The 20,908-nt window shown below is 40.8% G+C and overlaps 1 protein-coding gene across 1 annotated transcript in view; it reads left to right on the top strand.

Annotated features, from left to right (window-relative positions):
- Window positions 1–20,302, top strand: part of CNTNAP2 (contactin associated protein 2) — a 1,011,078-nt gene extending 990,776 nt beyond the window's left edge. The window contains exons 22-24 of the mRNA XM_054274302.1: window positions 2,752–2,982; window positions 17,271–17,342; window positions 18,334–20,302. Of these exons, the coding sequence (XP_054130277.1) occupies window positions 2,752–2,982; window positions 17,271–17,342; window positions 18,334–18,533 (503 nt within the window). The 3' untranslated portion in view covers window positions 18,534–20,302. The remainder of the gene's footprint in view (window positions 1–2,751; window positions 2,983–17,270; window positions 17,343–18,333) is intronic.
- The last annotated feature ends 606 nt before the right edge of the window (window positions 20,303–20,908 follow it).

Genomic DNA, 20,908 nt, shown 5'->3' with positions numbered 1-20,908 from the left:
AGTATCCATCACTTATTTATGGAGTTAGAGAAGCGTGGCGCTGAAGTTGTTAAATTAGCAGAGTCATATTCATGGATCTTTGTTCTTGTCAGTCAGGATTGTGTGTGGGAGGCTATTAGCTCCTGCATGAAGTTCCACTGAATAGATAAAAATGTGAGTGAAATCACTAAACTGTTAACAGTGGTTACGGTGTTTGAAGAGTCTTGTAATTGTTTCTTAGATTATAGGGATTACTCAAAAATGCAGCTCTTCACTGAATATGCCATGAATATTTTATTGAAGTAAGGGAGAGTGAATATTGTGGTCAGGAAGGAACTTTGAGTAATGTGTTTTACAGGTAGCATTCAAATGCATGAACTAGCTTTTGTACAGCTTTTCTACTAATTATGGAAAATTAGCATGGGGTGAGGTTTTTTACTTACGATCAAATTTTTGAAGGAGATGCTGCTAATGGTTTGGTCAAACTACTTTTTCAAAGGAGAGCTGGCTGTGACTAATACAATTATGGTAAGGATTTAAGCTAGTCCTTATCTGAGTCCTGAGGATGTGTCCACTTTGTCAGAGATGACAGTCACTGCTCGCTGCCAGCTCATGAAATGTGTAGCATTAATACAGGCTGGATAAGCACTAGCAGAGAAAAGACATTCTCAAGTGAGAAGGAGCAGGGAAAATGCAGGGACAAGAAAATCCGTTCCTGTATAGTGAATTTTATAATGATTTAATGCAAGTAATTTTCAGATTATCCATCTTTGTTGTGTGCCCTTGTGCTAGGTATGAGGGGGACTTAAATGTTGCCTGTTTTTCATTCCCACACAATTGCAAAGACAGAAAAGGTAGCTCAGTTCCATGAATACCAAGAAGTTGTTTTAGTTGAGCTCTAGATTTGACCCTATTCCACCAGTTTTCTCACACTACATGTTTAGAGTGTAAACCCCAAAAATAAAACAGTTTGTCTGGTTTTTAGCCTTGGAACTCCATGTATGTATCCCTGATGCCAAGCCCTCAGTACGCTTAGCAATATAGCACTGACGTGTATATCATGCTAGTTTTTAAGGACATTAAACAGCTCAGACCTCATATAATGGTTCCTGATTTGGTTAGAACTGTATACAGACATTTCCAAAAGATTAGTAATGCATTTTCTAATAATTTTAGTTAGGTTTTTTCTTCGTTTTTTTTGTAGCAAAATTCAAGCCCAGATGTAGTTTGATTCCCAGTTTAACCCCAAACTCTTAAAATAAAGCCCTTTCCCACTTCCTCTTCACACCTCTCAGAAGCTTTTCCTTCCCACCTCTGTCTTCCTTCCTTTATTTTTTATGACACAATCTTGTAATTTACAGGCATTTTTTTTCTACAAAAACCAAAACTTGCAACACTTTTCTTTGTTCCTATCTGTAAAGGTTGCCTTTGAATAACATGGTGCTTTGAATAATGTGGTGCTGCTCCCTCTTTTCTGTCCTCTCTGTCGCTCTACTTCTTTGCTCAGTTTAGTATGACTTTTTCCAGTGACTTCAAGGGCCAGTCATTAACCCAACAACCAAGGGAAAAGTGGCTAGAAGTGTCCTGGTGCCTCTGGAGCAATAATATCTCATACAGCACAAACATGATGCTTCTATGTCTCCTTTTCATTCACTCCACACTACCACAGAAAAAAGGAATCCAAATTCCCCACTGTCGTGTAAATATTATATTAGACACTGCAGTGAGGCTTTGAAATGTTAATACCCCTCTAATGCAGACAGCTGACAGAGGGGGACAGTTTTGATTTGGTTGTGACTCAGGCTGTTCCAACAGGTCCCGGCAGAATTGAAACAGCTGGGGGCAGATGCCAGTTTCCTGGGTAGTAAAGGCACTTTACATGATTTTGGGGTCATCTTACCTGGTGTTTAAGAAGGGAGAAAGCTACCTGGGGGGCAGCTTTGAGAGACAACAGCTGATTTAGAGAGTGGTGGCAGAGCCCTCTGTTCAGCTCATGAGTACCAGCTGCCAGCTGATCTGTCAGCCCACAGCAGTAAAGTGACTGGCAGCAGGGTCTCAGCTCCCTCAGCCTTCAGCAGGGCTGGGTGAGGTCCTGTCCCCTCTCAGCACTGCAGGGGAATGAAGGAAGGAGACTGGAGATGGATGGTTTTCCACCTCAGGCCACAGGAACACGGGACATAGTGGTGAAGGGAAGCTTGGCTCCCTGGCAAAGGAATGCTTGGCTCCTAGGAGAAGGGACTCAGGAGATCCCTTCACCTTTGGTCTCCTGCTGAAGGGACACTTGGTCTCCTCATGAGGAAACAGGAGAAGGACAGGAGTGACCACAAGTGGTCCCGGCCCCCCCAGGAGAACCAAGAGGGCAATAGGCCAGGGCTGAGGAAGGGGCATCTCTCACAGCAGTGGCTTCAGCTGGCAGGAGACACCCTGGCCAAGACCCTGTCCTTCTGCCTTCTGCCTTCTCTTCCAATACTCTTCTCAGAAATTTTTCCTGGCCTTTTGTTCTTTGATGACTCCTTCACTGACTCCTTCATGCCAACCTTTCATTTTAATGATAGCATAGCAGTGAAACCAAGTCATGTTAAGGCCTGGAGGTTTCCAGCTTTAATCTGTAATGAAATGTAAAGAAACCTGTCAGGGTCTGACACAATCTCAGTCTCCTTCAGAGAGGGACTTGGGAGCTGAGCTCTGGGAATCAATGTGTTCAGACCAATTGTGCTTTCCCAAGCAATGAATCGTATTGATTAATATTTTCCCCTCTTCAATTTCTCATAGAAATTGGGAAGATTGACCAAGATATATATAAATACAACACCCCAGGATTCACTGGCTGCCTATCAAGAGTCCAATTCAACCAGATTGCTCCACTCAAAGCAGCTCTGAGACCTACCAACGCCTCCTCCCACGTCCACATCCAAGGAGAACTGGTGGAATCCAACTGCGGAGCGTCTCCCCTCACCATCCCACCAATGTCGGCCGCCACCGACCCCTGGCACTTAGACTCAGGTAAGGTGGCATTCATGTCACATCACTCACTGGAGCAGTTCTGAGAAGAAATCTGTCTGCCTTCCTCTGTAAAGAAAAGTAGAAATGAGAGCTAAGTGATTGATAGGTGACTCTAGGGCTGTAATCAAGGTAGGAAATGCAAAATTGGAATGACAGAGATTTGCCACTACTTTTAAATGCAGTTGCAGAGGAGGCTTTTTTTTCTTTTGCTTTTTTATTCTTCTTTTTTTTTTTAATATTCTACTTTATTTTTCTTTTCTGTAATTCTTAGGCTATTTAAATGTAGCATTTTGACCTAACTGATGCAATAGCACTTTCTCTGTAGTCAGCAAAAAGCTTCAAGTACATATAAATAAAGTACAATAACATTTCTTATGCTGTGTTCCTAATAAGTGAGTGCATTGCAGTCAGCTTCAAACCATAAAAAAAAAAAAAGGAAATCTAATTTTAAGCATAAATGCATTTATGTAAAGTGCTGATTTTGTTTTCTGAAATGTCTACTTTCCGTTGGCCGCGTTTAATAGAAAATTCCATTAGTCATGGTGGCGCTCATCTTGTGCTGAAAATGCTGGAAGCCAAAACAATTTGCGGATCCCAGCAATCTCACCCTGCTTTGTGACTGACAGGCCCTGAAAATATACATTGTGGCTAACTTTAGAGGATTTTTTCTCTCTCTTGCTTTTTCAGTATCAGTTTACCTTTAGATTTATAGGGTCAGGCATACATTGATGCCTCCCTTGCATTTTGTCCTCATTCTGATTTCAATTGTAGAGCGTAAATTAGAACCTGTCCTGGCAAATTTGTTGTTTGAAGTGGTATAAAATTAAAATGCTAGAGGAAAAACTTGATTTTGATAATGATTAGTCTTTGAGTTTGGGGATGCATCCATATGCCAGGTTTTAAATGAGAGCAGGCAGGTATATATGTCTTTCTCAGAAGTACGTGGCAAAGTCATACCTTTGAGGTTGGTTTTTTTGTGGGTGTTTGGTTGGTTGGTTTGGTTTGTGGTTGTTGTTTAGGGGTTTTTTCCTTGCAGTGTCAAGGAATTCCTTGCAGCATTTCCTTTCATCTCTTCTTCAGCAGAGAAGTAGGGCAGTTGTTTCTAAGGAGAGGCAGAGCTCTTTGTAGATCTGAGGATCCCACACATTAATACAAGCAGTATCATTCTTTAAAACCTGTCATTCCCTCCTGGCTGCTATGCCAAGCCATTGTAAGATTTCAGTGTTTCTCTTCCCCACTTAAAACATGCACTTTTCTACCTGAATTTTTTTCATCATAAATTAGTAGTCCCTTTTTTCTCTGGAATTATTCGGCCTGTTTGTACCTGAAGGTTGTGGTCTGTACTCCTCTTTCTAAACAAACACATTTTGTGAAGGATTCCCCACTGTCTCACGTCTTTAGAAAATGTGCCATGAACTCCTTGAGGATGTGCTGCTGTTGTGAATCATGGGCATCTGATGGGCTTTAGTAGTTAATTTTTGTTGGTTACTTTTCTGTCCATTTCAGTGCAAGCTAGCAAAAGACTACAGTGGGATTTACTCAGAATATTTGCACAGTTCCTAATTGCTCCTGCAGTTCAAAGAAAGAGGCCCTGTTTGTCTTTGGCATATGCTATTATGCTTGACCTTGTGTTGGCTCAATCTCATCTCTGTAAACTTTGTTGACCCGACAGATTACAATTTACACTTTTTCTTCTGGATAAATTGTAGTACTTGGACACAGAGACAGCATGAAGGATGTCAGGGAACATGCAGCATGCTAGTAGGCTGGCTCAAGCTTCTGTTAACTTCTGTCAGTAAAAAATGGATTTCATTGCCATAGCCAGACTTAACTGTTTCAAGTCATGGGCGGACAAAGCTCAGGAGACCCAGTTTCATTTTCAGTAATGATTAGTTTTTGGAAGACTGGGGGCTAGGAATCCCTTGTCTTGTCCTCTCTAGTGATCCGCAGCAGCAGAGGGAGAAGGTCATATTGCTTCAAAGACTTCTAGTGAGGGACTGCTGTACACCAAAGAAAGCAACAATGTCAGGTGAGTTATGATTGTAGAAATAAGTTTCACAGGAAAGAGGTGGAATTTCACTGGTTCAGGAGTAAAAGGATATTCAGGTGTTGGTGAGCAATATCTGCCTTCTTCAGTGGCATTTCCATGGTAGAAAGAGGAGGTATCTCAGCAACTCATTACCAGTATCAGTAAAAACATTGGAGTCTTTGTGAAAGTATCAGTGGTGGTCTGACACAGATAGTTCAGTCACAGGAAAAATGTATTCTGTAGACTGTGTAACCTTGAGTCATCAAAGTCATAGCCTGTCAGTCATCAAAATGATCTTCATCTAAATTAAAATGCTTGGGTTGAAGTGTCAATTGGAGTAGTAAATTGGCAGTTTCCACTGAGGATTTGTTTGTGTTTTTTCCAAACCCTACTTAAGACTTTCTAACACAAATTATGTTGAGAGAGAAAATGGAGGAATCAGAGGCATAAGTTATTGGGTCCAGAACTGGAATAGTCTCTGTTGTCTCAGTGTGAATTTACTCCTTTACTAAACTGGCTGAAGGGGCAAAGACAAAAAGCAGCTTTGAAATTCACAGAAGCACTTGTAGTGATGTTGAAGCAAAAGCCACTCACACTTTGCCACAAAGAAATGGTTGCAAATAACATGGCTTTGAAAGCAGCGATTACTATGTGCAGCGTTTCTCAACTTCAGCATGTTTTTATCTGCAACTTTTAGTGTTATATTACCTATTTAATTTTAAATAATTCTTAACAAAACATGAGAGCTAAGGATGGATGTTTCATAGTGAAAATAAAACAGTTGGGAAAAAATTTGTTGTAAGTATCATATGGTTTAAATTTCATTCAGTGACATACTCTGAACTCATCCTGACTCATATTTTGAGTTAAGCTTAGGTTTTTAGCTTTGTTTCTCAAATATTGTGGAATTGAACTTTGAGGATTGAAAAATGTTGTAGGAGGGAATCAAAGATAAGTGTCTAAATAGAACAGATACACCAGATGACAAATGTAATGATCCTTTCACCTCTCAACTACAGTGCTGGATCAGATTTTGCAGATAATTACTAGAAGTTAAGCAGGTTCTGCCTGATGGGTGACCTACATGAAATGTTTTCTTTAAACTCTTCTGTATAGTTACTGTATGAACATCTCCTGCTAGCTGGAAAACATTTTGGATGCCCTAACAGAGAGGCTAAAGGGAAAATCATAATGACACACATCGGTCACTTGGCAGTTGACCTTTAAAAACTAGTTCAGGGATTTATCAATAAGAAGCCCTGCTGATTTTCTCCCCTGACAAATGGGCTGAATAGTTTGTCAATTGACTGTCTTGCACTTTCTGTTAGGCTTGAGTACACACATATTTCACATTTACAATATTAGATATTTTTAAATTCCTTTGTTCTTGTAGAAGTCCCACTTCCCTCCCTCCCCACCCCTGGCTGGCATTTTGCCAGGCTCCTGGGACATTATCTTAAACCATGATCTTGTTCAGCTTGTGAGTATTCTCACAATGCATAGTCTTTTCCTGTTGCTATGGCGATCCTTTCTTGGTGATGATGAAGCACAGGAATTCAACAAGTCATTCTTTTCTGGAACGTGACTTTCTGGTGATTTAAAAGAAAAAGGTCAATAACGACATCCAAGCAGATCATCAATATAGTTCACTTCCTATATTTTCCTCCCATCAGTATTATCTCAGTTCATGTCAGACAATCCAATTTGCCTTGGTTACATCAATAGGAGTGTAGAAAAGAGGCTAAAAAGATCCTGATCAGTGAGCATATCTACCTTTATATATTGTCCAAACCATTGAATTACTTGTCTGGCATACAATTCAAAACAAAAGTTTTAATTTCTATAGCCTTTAACTGTATTGGTATGCATTTTAATATCTATTGCTGCTGCATAGGTTAAAAAAAAAGCTAATCACAAGGGGTTTTTAATACCTCTCAGTTCAAATTAGCTAAGATATAGGTGAATGAAAGCTGACACCTTGTTCATTGTAGAGAAGCAGAAAAAACCCCAAACATTATTATTTTTGTAGTAAAAAAATTCAACACCTAAAGTGCCTTGTAGTTAAAATTAGAAGTTGCATATTATTGTAGTGACGTTGTTGGGTGCTTTTACCTAAGGTTCTGCCAATTACTAATGAAATCTCCTCTCTGAAGTTTTCTTATTCATATAAATAAAGGATAAAATAAACCTATTACATAGATATACCTCTCTGTTTTATGTAAAATGTGCTCCATCTTGCCAAACCACCCAATCCTGAATTTAGTAAAAGCAGGAGATCCAGAAAGGCAAGGTGCACACAATAGTTGGCAAACTTTAGCAGCCCTAAGTTGTCATAGTGCTCTGTAGCTGCAAGATGCATTTACTCTGAGTATGAACAGAATGGCATCTAGAGTATTTAACATAGGATTTAGTTAAACCTATATTAGCTTCAACATATTACAAATTAAATGTAGCAGGATTAAATGCTACATCTCCACATTCTTCAAGTGGCATGACTTTTTTCTGACTGTCTGTGTTTAAACCCTAAATGCTCTTTATTTTTTTGTAATAGTTGAAAGGTCTCGCCTTTTATGAATCAACAGCTTACTTTGATACCTGTATTGAGCATGTCCAGCAAAATCATGTACCACTGTCATCAATATTAAAACAGCTGCTTGCAGGATTCTCTCTCTTTTTGTTATGAATTCAACCCTCTTCCTTTAACAAGTGATGGTAGGAGAAGGGAGCAACTGGCCACACATCCAAGCTCACCTATTTGGCCAGCCAATTTCTTTGTCAAGTGAAAGAGAGCAGTCAATTCCTGCACCAAGAGAAAGTGTCCCTCATGTTACTGGTGGCAGTGCTGAAGGTCACCTTCCAGATTCAGATGCAGTGGGTTGAGTCACATCTCACCCCCTGACCACTGGTACCACATCTCAGAGAGCACAGCAGCAGCACCTGAGGAGAGGCTGGGTCAGATGTGTGCTGCTGTGGATGTGGCTAAGAAGATGGAAAATAGCTTTTGTCCTTGTCAAGGGCTTGTTACAAATGACACAGTGGGAAGGAAGAATCAAGGGCATTATTTGCTGATGGGTGACAATGCAGCCCTCAAAGTGGTCTTAGGTCAGAAACAGATGAACAAAATACTCTTCTCCTGGCCACAGACATTGAAAAAGTCCTGTACACATCAGTGAGTCCAAGAGCATGAGCATTAAGTTAGTGGTGTGACAAAGTACATGTGACAAAGTGCTCATTCTCTCTTTTAGGGGATGGCAGGAGAGCAGGGTCACTTCCCTAGGCTTCCTGCAAGGGCATGCAAGTCCAGGCAGGAGGCACAGAGGAGCTTCACCACTTTTGTTCATGATGCAGCCTTACACATCTAAATTTGATCTCCTAGTGTTAGCAAAATTAGAAATAGATATGAAGGCATCTGCTAGAATAAAATGACACTCCTCCTTTTTTCAAGCGTAGCAAACCTGTACTGCAATCAAAGAATCATGCCAGATTCCCTCTTCAGGGTTACTGATTACTCAAAGTTGGTGGTTTGGTTTTTTTTTAATTAACATGGCATGTAAACATTGGGAGGTTGTTCGTCTGCCATTAAGGTAGCTTAATATTTATACTCTTTATATAAGAGTCTGAAGATGCACTTGCAACCTGCCCTGTGGGTCAACGGGTTCTTCCACTGCCAGTCTGGCACATTTCTGTGATTGTTTACTCTGTTGAAAGTGACCAGCATTCATCCCCCATGCTCCCAATATATATATTGTCTCAGAAGTCCATGGCCTTGACCTGAGTTGTTTTCAAACAAAAAGGTAGCAATTTTTGTCAGTCAGGAGGGATTAAGTCTAGCAGAAACTCATAGCTCAGTTTCTAAGCACCAAGTGTTTCTTGCAGACAAGAAGGGTAAGTGGTGAACATTTAAATGCAACAGTTTCTGTTTTTCTCCTGCCCATCAAACAACTAACTAGGAAGAGCATCTGTCTGAAATTTGGCACAATCAGTGCTTCATCTTTAGAGGGTTTAATTATGGTGCTTGAATTACTGCAAATCTCTCTATTGATTTGGAAGAAAAATGCCTCCCTCAGTCTCATGTAGCTCCTTCACACAATTATGCATAGCTTTCTCTTAACTTTAAGACTATGTAATTTCTGTGTGGGATTTCTGACACTCTGTCTAGTGTATCAGACAGCTGGCAGACTTCCAAGCTTGTAAATTCTTCTGGCATTCGTTGACAGACCAGTATTGTAGCTGTTTCATAAGCAGTGATTTGAATATTAATGCTGCTACCTAATGTCAAGAGAAGGTGCTAATACTAAAAAGAGAGTCTTTTCCACCCTCTGGAAAAAGTTTATTTTTTACACAAGTACTATTCTTAACCAGGCACATAGAGATGGTGTAAATTAGGGGGAAAATGGAGTGGAGAAGGAAGCTTTTAGATACTTGAGCACTTCATGTGACTGCTTTCTTTTTCCTTTCCTCAGGCAGAAGCACACTTACTTCCTGTGTAAGAGGTTCTTCTAGATTACAGTCAGGTTATTACAGCTATTAAAGGGTTTTTTAGGTTTAAACTCTCCAGTCTGACCCATTTCTTGTCCCCAGTCCAAGTCTTTCTCATTTTTTTCTCCTTTTTTGTAGCTGACATAAGTTTGCAGGTTTGTTTGGTATTCTTGCTCATTGGGGTGGATTTTCTGCTTTTGAGAGGGAGGGGAGGGGTGTTTCTTTCACATATTCCCTCTGGGTCCATTGTCAGTGATTAGCTATATACAGCCAGGCTTTGACCAGCATTAACTCCACTGTTCCTTTGAGAGCACCAAAACGCTTCATCTTCTACATTAATTATAAAAGGAAGTATTTGTGACTCTTCCTTAACAGGTGAAATGTAAGCACTGCTCATAAAATTTTCATGGAAATGGTAGCTTAGGCCAGCATGACTCTTGTCTGGAGTCATAGTGAGACTCAGTGTCAAACAGATGTTGCTACCAGGAATTAAAAGATAGATGAGTTTAGGTCTTTGATGGATGATGGTGCTCTAATGTGCTGCAAATCAATTGGAAATCTGGCAGAGAAAATGTTCAAAATACTAATTCTGAGATCCAACTTTCTGAAGTTCAACTGCAGATAAAATCAAAAAGTGATGCTAAATGTCTGTTCTCCTTTTTAAATGAATAAAATTCTGTAGTTAACAAGTACCAGATATTAGTATTATGAAGTGTCTTGCCTTACCGCTACTCTGTACAATTATTTTGCTTGTGTGCCAAAGAAGGTGTGAAACAGTCATACAAAGAGGAAAGCAAGGGATAATCACCTAACCCATCCCAACAGGCAGTGCAGGAATGTTTTCCCTGTTTTATATTTCTTCCAGGACTGAGTGCGGGAGTTCGAGCTGCAAGGATTGGTCTCCTAACAAGGCACAAGTTTTTCAGTCCCTTTGCTAGGCAGATTGCCTGTCAAGACCAAAAAAAACAAAAGACTATTGTACATCTATCTTAGTGTAAGCCATTGGTAAAACTCCATTTCCTCCTCTCCTTAAGAGTATGGGCAGCAAAGCTCACCTGCAGAAGGAAGTTAAAGGGCTGGTAACAGCAATTCACAAATAGCTATCTTTGCTGATTAGGTTGTCTGCTGTCTGGTGTTGAGAGTATGTATTGTCCCAGTTCATTGACCAGGGAGCTTTCACTTCATTTTCTCCCAGCACTGCCATTGTTCATTGTTAGCATTTCCATTGTTCATTCTAGAATTCCTGGGTTTTTTTACAGTAACATCCGACAACACTTTTCTTCTCTAATCTCCACTTACCTTCCCACTGTCCCAGGCATTTGCATGCAGAAGGGTGTTCAGAGGACAATGTTTCTATTAAACCATCATTTAAGAGGATTTTTTAAATTTATATTCATTTTGTATTGGAATAAAAAGACAGGATTGGGGAGCCTTCACGCTAGAAATGTAAACCCACAGGTTTTGTGTTTTCAATTATCTCTGTGCATGTATCTCTCTCAGCAGAACTCACCAGAAGCTGACATAAAAACCACTTGAGATTCAACAAAAGGGAAAACAAAATGAAACTTTTCAAAATATTTTTGATCTAACTGAACATACCTGACAAAACTTAGTATAAGTAATTGGTCCAAATAGTACTAATGCACTGGAGGATTTTTTCCTTTCTGTCCCCCCCCCCCCGGTCAAGATGATTGTAAAAGACTGAAGAAATTAGTGAATTTTTGTTCCAACATGGAGATTTTCATGTTCCAAATAATTAGCACTATTGGCAACAGAGAGAAGAAGATGACATTTTTTAAATTAAAAGCCCCAATTTTCCCTCTAAGCTGCACGTCTGTTCTGGTAGTTACAGAATTGCTAAGTGGGTGTATTTTTTCCAATATCCTGTAACTTGTGCTAAAAACGAATTTATTAAGTCAGTGACTGTGAAGATTTCTATTTCCATAAATTCAGGAAAGTGGTTCATAATGGGGACATACAAATAACCCTCTAACACTACACTTGAGGCCTCACTAAAAATTCAAGGAGTGATGATTGACCCCACATAGTGTGCTAGAACAAAGCTGACCTTTTACAAACAACATGGTTAATAATATCTTTTAGATATTTTTGGAGGGGGTAAGTGTGAGGTTGGGTTTTTTTAAACTTGGAGGTGTTTAATATTAAAAATCTCTTCAGCCAAGTTCTTGGTGTTAACACTTAACCTGGTGTTCTTAGGACTTCAAGTAAAGTATGTTAACAGAGTTTAACATTAAACAGTCCTCCCTCAAAATCTGCTCTCAAATGCCTAGAAAAGCAGGAATATGGGTAGTTTTCCTCCTTTCTAAGTTTTCAGCTTAGAAAAGTAGGAAAAAAAATAGATGCATTAATTTAAAAGATAAAAATATATGAGCTTTCAATACAAAGACACAAAATAATGTGCATTAAAAGAGATAGGTTTTTTCATGCTGCTTCAGATTTTTTTTTTCTTTTGCTGAATTGCTGCAGTTTATGTGTCATGAGAGCTCTGCACAGAGCCAAACTCAGGAGGAGAGAAGTGGATGGGATGGGCACAGGTAGTGGGATGAGCACAAAAGGGCACTCTAAGGGTTGTGCTGCTCACCTTTGATGTAGGACTGTGTAATGGTGTTGTTTACTCCTGCTCCATCATTTCTGTGCTTGTGTTTAGAGTTTCACTTGTGATCCAGTCCCTTCAGGAAGGGGAATGGGGCTGTGACTGCACATTAATTTCTACTATCAAGAGTCAAGCAATTAGGTTCTGTACTTAGAGTCTGTAATAAGGAGAGCTCTGTAATTTCCAGCCACAGTACAGTACAGTCTCACCTGACCAGCAGAGTTGACATAATTTACAGAATGGCACCAGAGAGCTTGCTTTTATTTTTCTCTGTGCTGTGGTCCTATAGAGAACCAGATTAGTGAATGGATCTAGTGTCCAACACTTTCTCAAAATCCTAACGTGTAACTGTTTGCTGTCATTGCAAAGTCAATTCTTGGATGCTTGGCTGCAGAATAGAATTAGGAAGATGGAGTTATAGTTCACATCTTTTATTTTATCTTACTGTCCTGCTTCTAATCAATGCCTTGATTGATGTGGGTTTTATATACCTTGTGATCATTAGATCTGGTGGTACTGGTTGCTTCTCCAGTTCATATTTATGTGAAAACCCAACTGGTTTTAGTAATGGACAAACACCTCTCAAGATTGCGTACATCTACAAAGATGAAATGTCAAAGAAGTCTTGCAGCACATAAAATCTAGTCTGAACAAGCTCATTTTCCAGCATTTCACATTTCATTCTGTGAAACTGAATGAAACTGTAATAACTCTCACACTTCCTTTTGTGGAGCAAATCTAAACTCTATCTTCCTTTGTAGTGCAGTATACTTTACCCAAGACTTGCCCACTCAGAAAAAAAGTTCAGTTAAAAAAATTGCTTTCAATGACTTATGTATAACTAGTCCTATTAATGTATCTCAAAACAAAATTTGCCTTTTTAGTGTGTACTTCTTGATACTACTCTTCACCTGAAATGCCCACCTCACTTTGATTTTGGGTTTCCCCTTGCCTTTACTGAACAGCCTTTTGCTCATTTCTCAGCCCACACTCACCTTCTGGGCAACTTTACCAAGGTCATTTTTTTATCTCAATTTTGTGAATTTGCTAAAGGCTTTTATGTGGAATCCATTGTAAACCATTTTCCCTCTGAAAATGGCAGATGCAAAATCATGCCTGTCATAATGAAGCAGAATTAATTCACTCAGCTAAACCAAGCACATCTGTCATCCTTAACATCTAATCCTAATTGTGCTCTGTTTATCCAGTCCCATCTTCCCTCTCCATTCATTGAGGGCTGCTGTTTTGCATCTGACCGTGGCAATGACCACACTGGGCATGCTGGAGGATATTAGGTCTCCTACTGAATTTTTGTGGTCATCTAAAGCTTCAAATGTCATTAAAATGATGGCCAGAATATGGAATTTGCCTGCAGTCAGTCTTTAATCACCCTTTTAGATGCTGCAAATTTTCTTCAACCCCATTTACCCTAATAACAGAAAGTTGAAAAGTGCAGAACATAAGTACAGACTCTGTAGGTTTACTCTGTGCTTGTTGAAACTGTGGCCTTGTAAACGCAGCCCATCTAAGAAAGAGAAAGCAAAGTGTGCTGTGTCCTTTTACATAAGTTAGCTTCAGGATGGTGCTGTTTGAAGCAAACCTGCTGGGGAAAGGCAGCAAAGAACAGCAATGCAAAGAGCAGCATCTGCCAGCTTGGATCCTGGAAGGGAAGCAGGCAAAGTAATGTTCCCAAGCCACAGAGGAGCTGAGCATTTCCTGGTACAGAGCAATCTGTCCCTGCAGTAGCTGCAGGTTTTAGGAAAAGGTCTTTGGTGTGCAGTGACAGCAAACTGATGGCTCTGTGCCACGGCTGCGTGAGCAGAGGATTTCAGGCAGCTGGCAGGACATTTCTTGGGTCAATATTTAGCTTCTCAGGATAGATTTTCTGTTTCCCAGGATAGATTAAAAAGCTCTTTGCTCCATTCTTTGTGTTTTGAATCACACACATGAGACCATGGCTACTTGGAGAAACCTAGGGAAGATTTGTTTTAGGAATTACTCTTTACAGCCTATGAACAGCACTTTATATAGTTTTCTGTGCTTTTACCAGAGGATCAGAATTACTGCTATCCCTTTGTCAGCATGCTCTAATGCATTTGTTCCTCTTTTAGTTCCTGAATTCCAGCAGCAATGGAAGAAAAACTCGTTTTAGTTGTCTTTTTTGGTTAATATTGCCAAGGAATGCGACTGTAGTAAGGTCAGAGAGGATTCCCCATGTGTTTGAATGATGTAACTCTTGTCTGAAATACCTGAACTTGGTGCCTGTTTGGCACAATACTCTGTTAAGCTCATTTTGGATGGTCAAGGACCCTCATATGTTCTTTTCTGCCTAACTGCTCTGACGGGAATTGCCCTTTTGTGGTTCTTAGACCTCTGAACTATAGCTCTCCTTGTGATTCTTAGACCTCTGACCTACAGCTCTTTCTGATCTTTTGAGAAGCTACTGAAGAATTTCAAGGGAATGTCCTGTTAAAAAAAAAAAACTAATTAGTTGTTTTCCTTCTTCGTTATCAATCTATAGTAGTACTTCAAGTAAAACAATGTATGGATAATTTTGCAGCAAAATATATTCTATAATCTCACATTTTGATGAGATTTTAGATACTTTCCAGTCAAAAAAATCCCCATAATACACAAGCAGCTCTCTTGGGGGCACAAGAATAACAGAACAGCAGTTAATGAATTACGATGCTAATATCTGCCAACACTACTGCAAGTGCTTTTAAAAAAAGACTCATGAAAGTCTAAGCTCCTTTTTTTTTCCCTGCAGCACACCTGGTGCTCCAGCAGCTGCAGCAGGGCACAATTTTGCCAATCTGATGATGAGCTCTTGCTGAACTAGTGTCCCCTGCTCTGAGACACATGTTCTTGTTCCCTCCTTGTCAGAGGTGAGGGCCTCAGAGTGAATCTCACGTGCTTGTTGAGCCCATGGACAGCTCCTCCTGAGCGTGGAAGATGTCTGGGTGCCATGGAGAGCAGCTGTGCGTGGAGGCATTGGGTCCAGGCCTAGCAGCAGCTCTCAGACAAGATCAAGGATGGAGCTCCACATCCTGCAGCGTGTCCTTCCTTATCCTGCAGTGTGCTTCAGTGCCTGTTGAAGACCACAGACTGTGCTCTTCCATCTTCCAGGAGTCCCTTGTAGCACAGCCAGGGTGATGTGGCAGCTCAAGAGGGATCATGCTGCCATGGACAGCAGCTTTCCTCTTTCTTCACACTTCACTAGTGCCATTGTCCTTGAAATAACCTTTGAAAAGAAGATAAAATATAATATTCAATTGTAAGGAAAGGAAGAACTGTGACCATTGTAGATTTTCAGACTTCTTGTGTGAAGACACAGGAGACCAACTCTAATGCAAATACTAGGACTTGTTAACAGCCTGTGGTTCTGCCTGGATGACAAGGGGCCTCCTTTTGGGTTGGAATGGCAGAGAGGAATTCCTTGGGATTTGGCAAACTGATGCTTTCCCTACAGTATTATTTGGCTTTAGGATTTTCCTTGACATGCAGGGAGGGCAGGTTTGAAAGTAGGATTTCCCACTGCCAGCAGTGCAAGGGTATGTTTATAGATCCTGTGCCAAAATGTCTTCATTAATGGTCCTGGCACAGCTCTTTCAAGCAAAATCCACTGATATGGAACCAGGTATTTATTTATCTTCTACAATTTGTAGCTTGATTCATTTCAGAGGGGTGCAGATGAAGGTTTTCAGGAGCCAGAGCACCAACAAATGTCAAAGGCACAAGTGCTGCTGGCAAAAACTGCTGGCCAGGGCCCCTCTGCTGAGCTCTGAGAAGCACACTCCTGTTTGTCCCCCAGGCAGCCAGCCAAAATCCAGCTGCTGAACACACAGCTGGTTCAACTCTCTCCCAGAGTAGGCACACAGAGGGCTACTCTAGCCCCAAACCTCTTTTCAGGCCATGTGGCAAGCTGAAACCATTCATTCTTTTGTGCAGCTGCTTTACAATACAAAAGGAACTTTATTATGGGTTTTAGTCCATGGTAACAGAAAGACAGTTGAATTCCCTGAGCCAGTTTTTGGTATACTGAATGCATCACTGGTCTGTAAAGGCAACTGATTATTTTCATACAGTATCACCTAGTCCATCAAGCAAAGAAAATACAGTGAGGTTTTAAAGGTTGCCCTGAGAAGCAGTTCATATCCTTGATTATTTTAACTTTCTCCAGTTAATGCACTTTTAACAACATTTTCTCTATTTCAAAATCAATGTCTGAGTCCAGGGGCAAAGAAGGAAATTATTGCAACTCCTCACCCAGCTCCCTAGGCTTGCTTAGTCATTGCAGTGTCCAGTTGCTATGTCTGACTATAAAGAAAATGCTCATAAGTTTAATTGATGAGATTGCCTCTGTGATATTTTCTGGAGGTTAAAACCAAGGCTACCATCCAAATTCATCCCATTTCATCCAATTCTGCTGCAAGGAGTTTCTCCTTTTCAGGTCACTGGCAAATGAATGCTGGCACATCAGCCTGTGCCTCCTCTCCTTACCCGTGTGCTGGAGGCTCTCCTCATCCACAGCCTCCCATGCCTCAGCTCCTCCAGCTCTCAGTCTTGCTCCTGAGCTCCAAAGCAGCTCCAGCAGTGGCTCAGCTGCCATGCTGGGCTTTCTCCCACAGTGACAGAAGTGCTGGCATGTGCTCCGTGGGGTGGCTGCTCTGTGGCTCTGACCAACAGAAGCTGCAGCCCCTCTCTTACCTTGGGCTGTGCAGCAGCAAAAAGGATTCAAGTTTTATCTTTCAAGGAGCTTGAATTTGTACCCAATGGTGGTTACAAAATCCTGGAAGCTTCTGAAGCCTTTAATAGGTAGCAGTGACAAAGGCAAAAATCTCTGTAATTATAAGTATGATCACACACTTTTAAAAGAGAGGGGTTTGTTTCGTTTTGTGCTTTTTTACCACTTCAAACTTACTGACTTTATGTTAGTAAAGGACAAAATGTCTTCCTGTGCCAACAGCAATCTTCACCAAGGCTATCTCCTTTATTTTAATTTAATTTAGACAATATTAAGAGATCTTTTTGGTTTTATTCATCTATAGATAAATATCTAGTGATCGCAGTTCTCTTTAAGTTGTATCTGAGGATGTCGGATGTATTTCTGAACTTTTACAGAAGTTTCACTGCTATTTACAACATTTAATTCTCTGTTTACAGCAAGTGCTGATTTTCCGTACAATGGTCAAGCTATAGGAGATGGAGTTAACAGAAACTCAGCTATTATTGGAGGTAAGAAAACTGTCTACTTTTCCAAGGCACTTTGCAGTACATATCTCTGATGGCTGAATTGCAGTTGGTAATAAGGCTGCATATTTCCATATCCAGGTTTAGGTATGTTGCTTTAGTCTTGATTTGCTGTGTAATCTTTCCTTTCTAATTTATATTTTTATTACTACTTATAACTTTTCCTAATACTTTGAAACTTTACTATACTGGAAGGAAAGCATTGAATTCCTCAGAAAAATTCAGGCCACATTTGAATAGCCTCAGTTCACCTGCCCAATGCATCAGTTAATGTAAAGTGGCGTAACAAAACTCTGGCTGGTAACAGTATTTTTTTCTGAAAATTTTATAACACCTTCATCCTGGAAGATTCCTTTGCCTGTAGAGAAGGACTCAAACGGGAACAGTGTTGTTTTATCACATAGATGCCTGTGCCTAAGGGAATAACACTCATGAGACTCCTCTATAACAGGGTTGAACCCAAAATAGACCATTGCAGGGAGAGCAATTAAGGCTAGAACTGATGATGAAGTGGGAAATCTGCAATTATGTGGAGCCAGTGCTTGGTGGGTGGTGTGAGCCAACAGCGAACCAAGCCAGTTTTCAAGGACATGCAGAGGAGCTAGGATAGGTCTTTGCAGCCATTGACTGGAAAGTGAACATCAGAGATTCCACCTTCGAAGAGCTGCCCACACATCACCAACACACCCCACAGTTCTGGGAGTGCTCAGCACCCTCTGCCTCATGGTCAGCAAAGCTTAGGTCTGTAAAAAGGTGTTAATGTTGAAGTTTTTACCTGTGGGATGAGAGTCACCAGCAGCCTTCAAGGAGCTGCATTCTGTATATAGTGGAAACCATATATAAATATTAGAGTAGTGGTGATGCCCACGTGCCCGAGTAGCTTCAGCTCAGCTCAGAGGAGTTTTGGGGTCGTTTTTTGTGTTAAAGCCCGCAGCTGGTCTCACCGAGGGCGTCTTTTCTTCCCTCCTGTGCGCAGGCGTCATCGCGGTGGTGATCTTCACCATCCTGTGCACGCTGGTGTTCCTGATCCGCTACATGTTCCGCCACAAGGGAACCTACCACACCAACGAGGCCAAAGGCGCAGAGTCCGCCGAGAGCGCCGACGCCGCCATCATGAACAACGACCCCAACTTCACGGAGACCATCGACGAGAGCAAGAAGGAATGGCTGATCTAAGCCCACGGGGATGGGGCCTGGGGTGGGATGTGAGCTGGGCCAGGGTGGGACTGGGGTGACTCTTGCAATGGAGAGAGAACACTCTGTGTCGGACACTTGAGCACACATAGGATAAAAAGATCAGCACAACTGGAGGAGCAAGTGACAGGAAAATACCACTGAGACTGGAGAAAAAAAAAAGAATATCTCAAGAATTTAAGAAAAAATACTTTTTAATATTTATTTACAGCAAATTGCCCCTTCTGTATCCCAACAACTACAACAAAGAGCAGTTTTGCAGCTTCAGCACTGGTTACAATTTTCAGTAATACCTGTGTGTGTGTTTAGAGATGTTCTGGATACCTGTGACAAGAAACAGGGCTGGTTTTTTATATTTTTAAAAGCTGTTTAAAATGTGGGTTGCTCTGTCCTGAGAACAAGTGGCAGCCCTTTCTTCCTGATATTGTGTTCCCTCCTGGCTGGCCACTTCCCTGCCCTCAGCCCCACACCTTTGTGACCATGTCACCATTTATTTGGGTGACATTGATCCAGGGGGTGGGACAGGGGGTGAGGAGTAATGCAAATCTTATTCGCCAGTTTCTCAACATCTCATCAGCCCATGTCAGCCCTGGCAGGGCCCATCTTCTTGACCCAGGCACTTCACTGATTGTGTGCAATTCTCATCAGCAATGTAAAAATACTGTTATTATGACTACTATTACTAAAGAGGATTATCATAAAGCACAGGAGGCTTTAAAGGTTTTTTGTATTATTTTGTTGGTCTCTGAAGGAGGATGATGCTGTGTGAGTCTGTAGACCTAGTCTGTTCCTGTGTCCTTGTCTGTGGCACCAGGTCACCACCTGAGGCACGTGCCAAGTTAAACTCAGCTCTGCCTGTGGCATATTGACATATTCTGTACATTGCAGTAGGGAATTAGAGCCAGACTTTGTTTCCTTCTGTTTATTATTAATAGGCTGTCATAGAAGTATTAGTACAGCTTTACTCAGTGCATTTGAACCCATGGACTTCACACCCTTTTTTTTTCAACTTGAGAGTAGCAATTTATTCCTTAAATCCCTTGTTTCAGTCCCTTTGCAAGGAAAGCCTCCGCTGGCAGTGTTTGCACAGTCAGGAAGGTGAGGCAAAGGAGGCTTTAAAACTCTGCCTCCAGAGTATGTGAGGAACACACAGCACACAGGGGGGAGTTACTTTTCAATACAGAGATTTACCCCAACTATTTTACTGTCTTTCTAGGGTGTTTTTAAAAATAGCAAGGCCAATGCCAAGTACAGCATTGCATCCCATTTTTCCTCTCAAATCAGGAGTGTCCTAGGTGTCACCTGAACAGCAGGCAGGCAGCTGGAAGGAAAGACCAAGGGGCAGCCTGAAGACTTAATATCCTTTTGTGGCAATAATTTAACAAAGCTTTAGCTTGCCCTCTGCAGAGAAGCATGATTCTCCTATGGTCTGAATTGATAGGAATTTAAGGCCTTAGTGGACAGGTCTTGCAGTGGAACAGAATGAAGTAATGAATATACTGCAGGGCTTTGCCATGTGCTGAAAGAACAGAATCAATACCAGGAATTTCCCATTAAAAGCATTTATTCTTCTGACAGTCCTAGATTTGCTTTGTCTTTAATATTTCTGAGTTTAGTATGCACAGATTTAATTCATTTTACTGCACAAGAAAGATTTACTTTTCACCCAAACATGCAATCTACTACACTGAGCAGTGCTGGCATTTTTTATTTCATTATCTCTTTTGTTGCAACCTTCATTATTCTAATTGACACTTTAAAAATGGAAAAAAAATTCATATAGGGGAAAGAAAATATTGGAGTCTTACCAGACAAGACATTGATAAGCACAATTTGTCAGAAAGTCAGGCCAAGTAGTTTGGGTTTTAAGGATGGTAGCCTAAAGTCCTGTTTTGGAGGAACATTATCATTGAACATAGATATCAAAGCAAATCAAGCCCATTAATTTCTTCCATTTATGGATTTGGAATTAGCATACAAAAAAGTTGCCAGTTTTAAAAGCAATTACTGTTTCTCAGGTAACATACATGGCAGGGAGGTTCAGGTAGGCATAAAAATTACCTCTGTTACTCTTGTGCTCTGCAGCCTTTTGCCTTGCCTCCAGTATCAGCATCTGCCTCTCTTGTCTGTAATCAAGCAGATGAGTCCTGGGTTTAATCATGGGTGTAAAATAAGTCTTCTCACCTTGGGGAATATCAGCAGGGGATGGATCTACCCTGTACCACCACTCAGCAAACTACCTAGCAATCACAGATGTCTCTGTAGGATTGAAAAAGCATTATCTTTTCTCTATTTTATGTTTCATTTTATTTCAATGGTATTTTAGTCCACTCTGAAAAACACCCTTGCCTGCAACT

This window comes from Melozone crissalis, unplaced genomic scaffold (assembly GCF_028551555.1).
Source record: "Melozone crissalis strain CALT ecotype California unplaced genomic scaffold, PUWL_Pcris_2 ptg000016l_1, whole genome shotgun sequence".
Lineage (NCBI taxonomy): Eukaryota > Metazoa > Chordata > Aves > Passeriformes > Passerellidae > Melozone > Melozone crissalis.
This window is presented reverse-complemented; position numbering and strand designations above follow the sequence as displayed.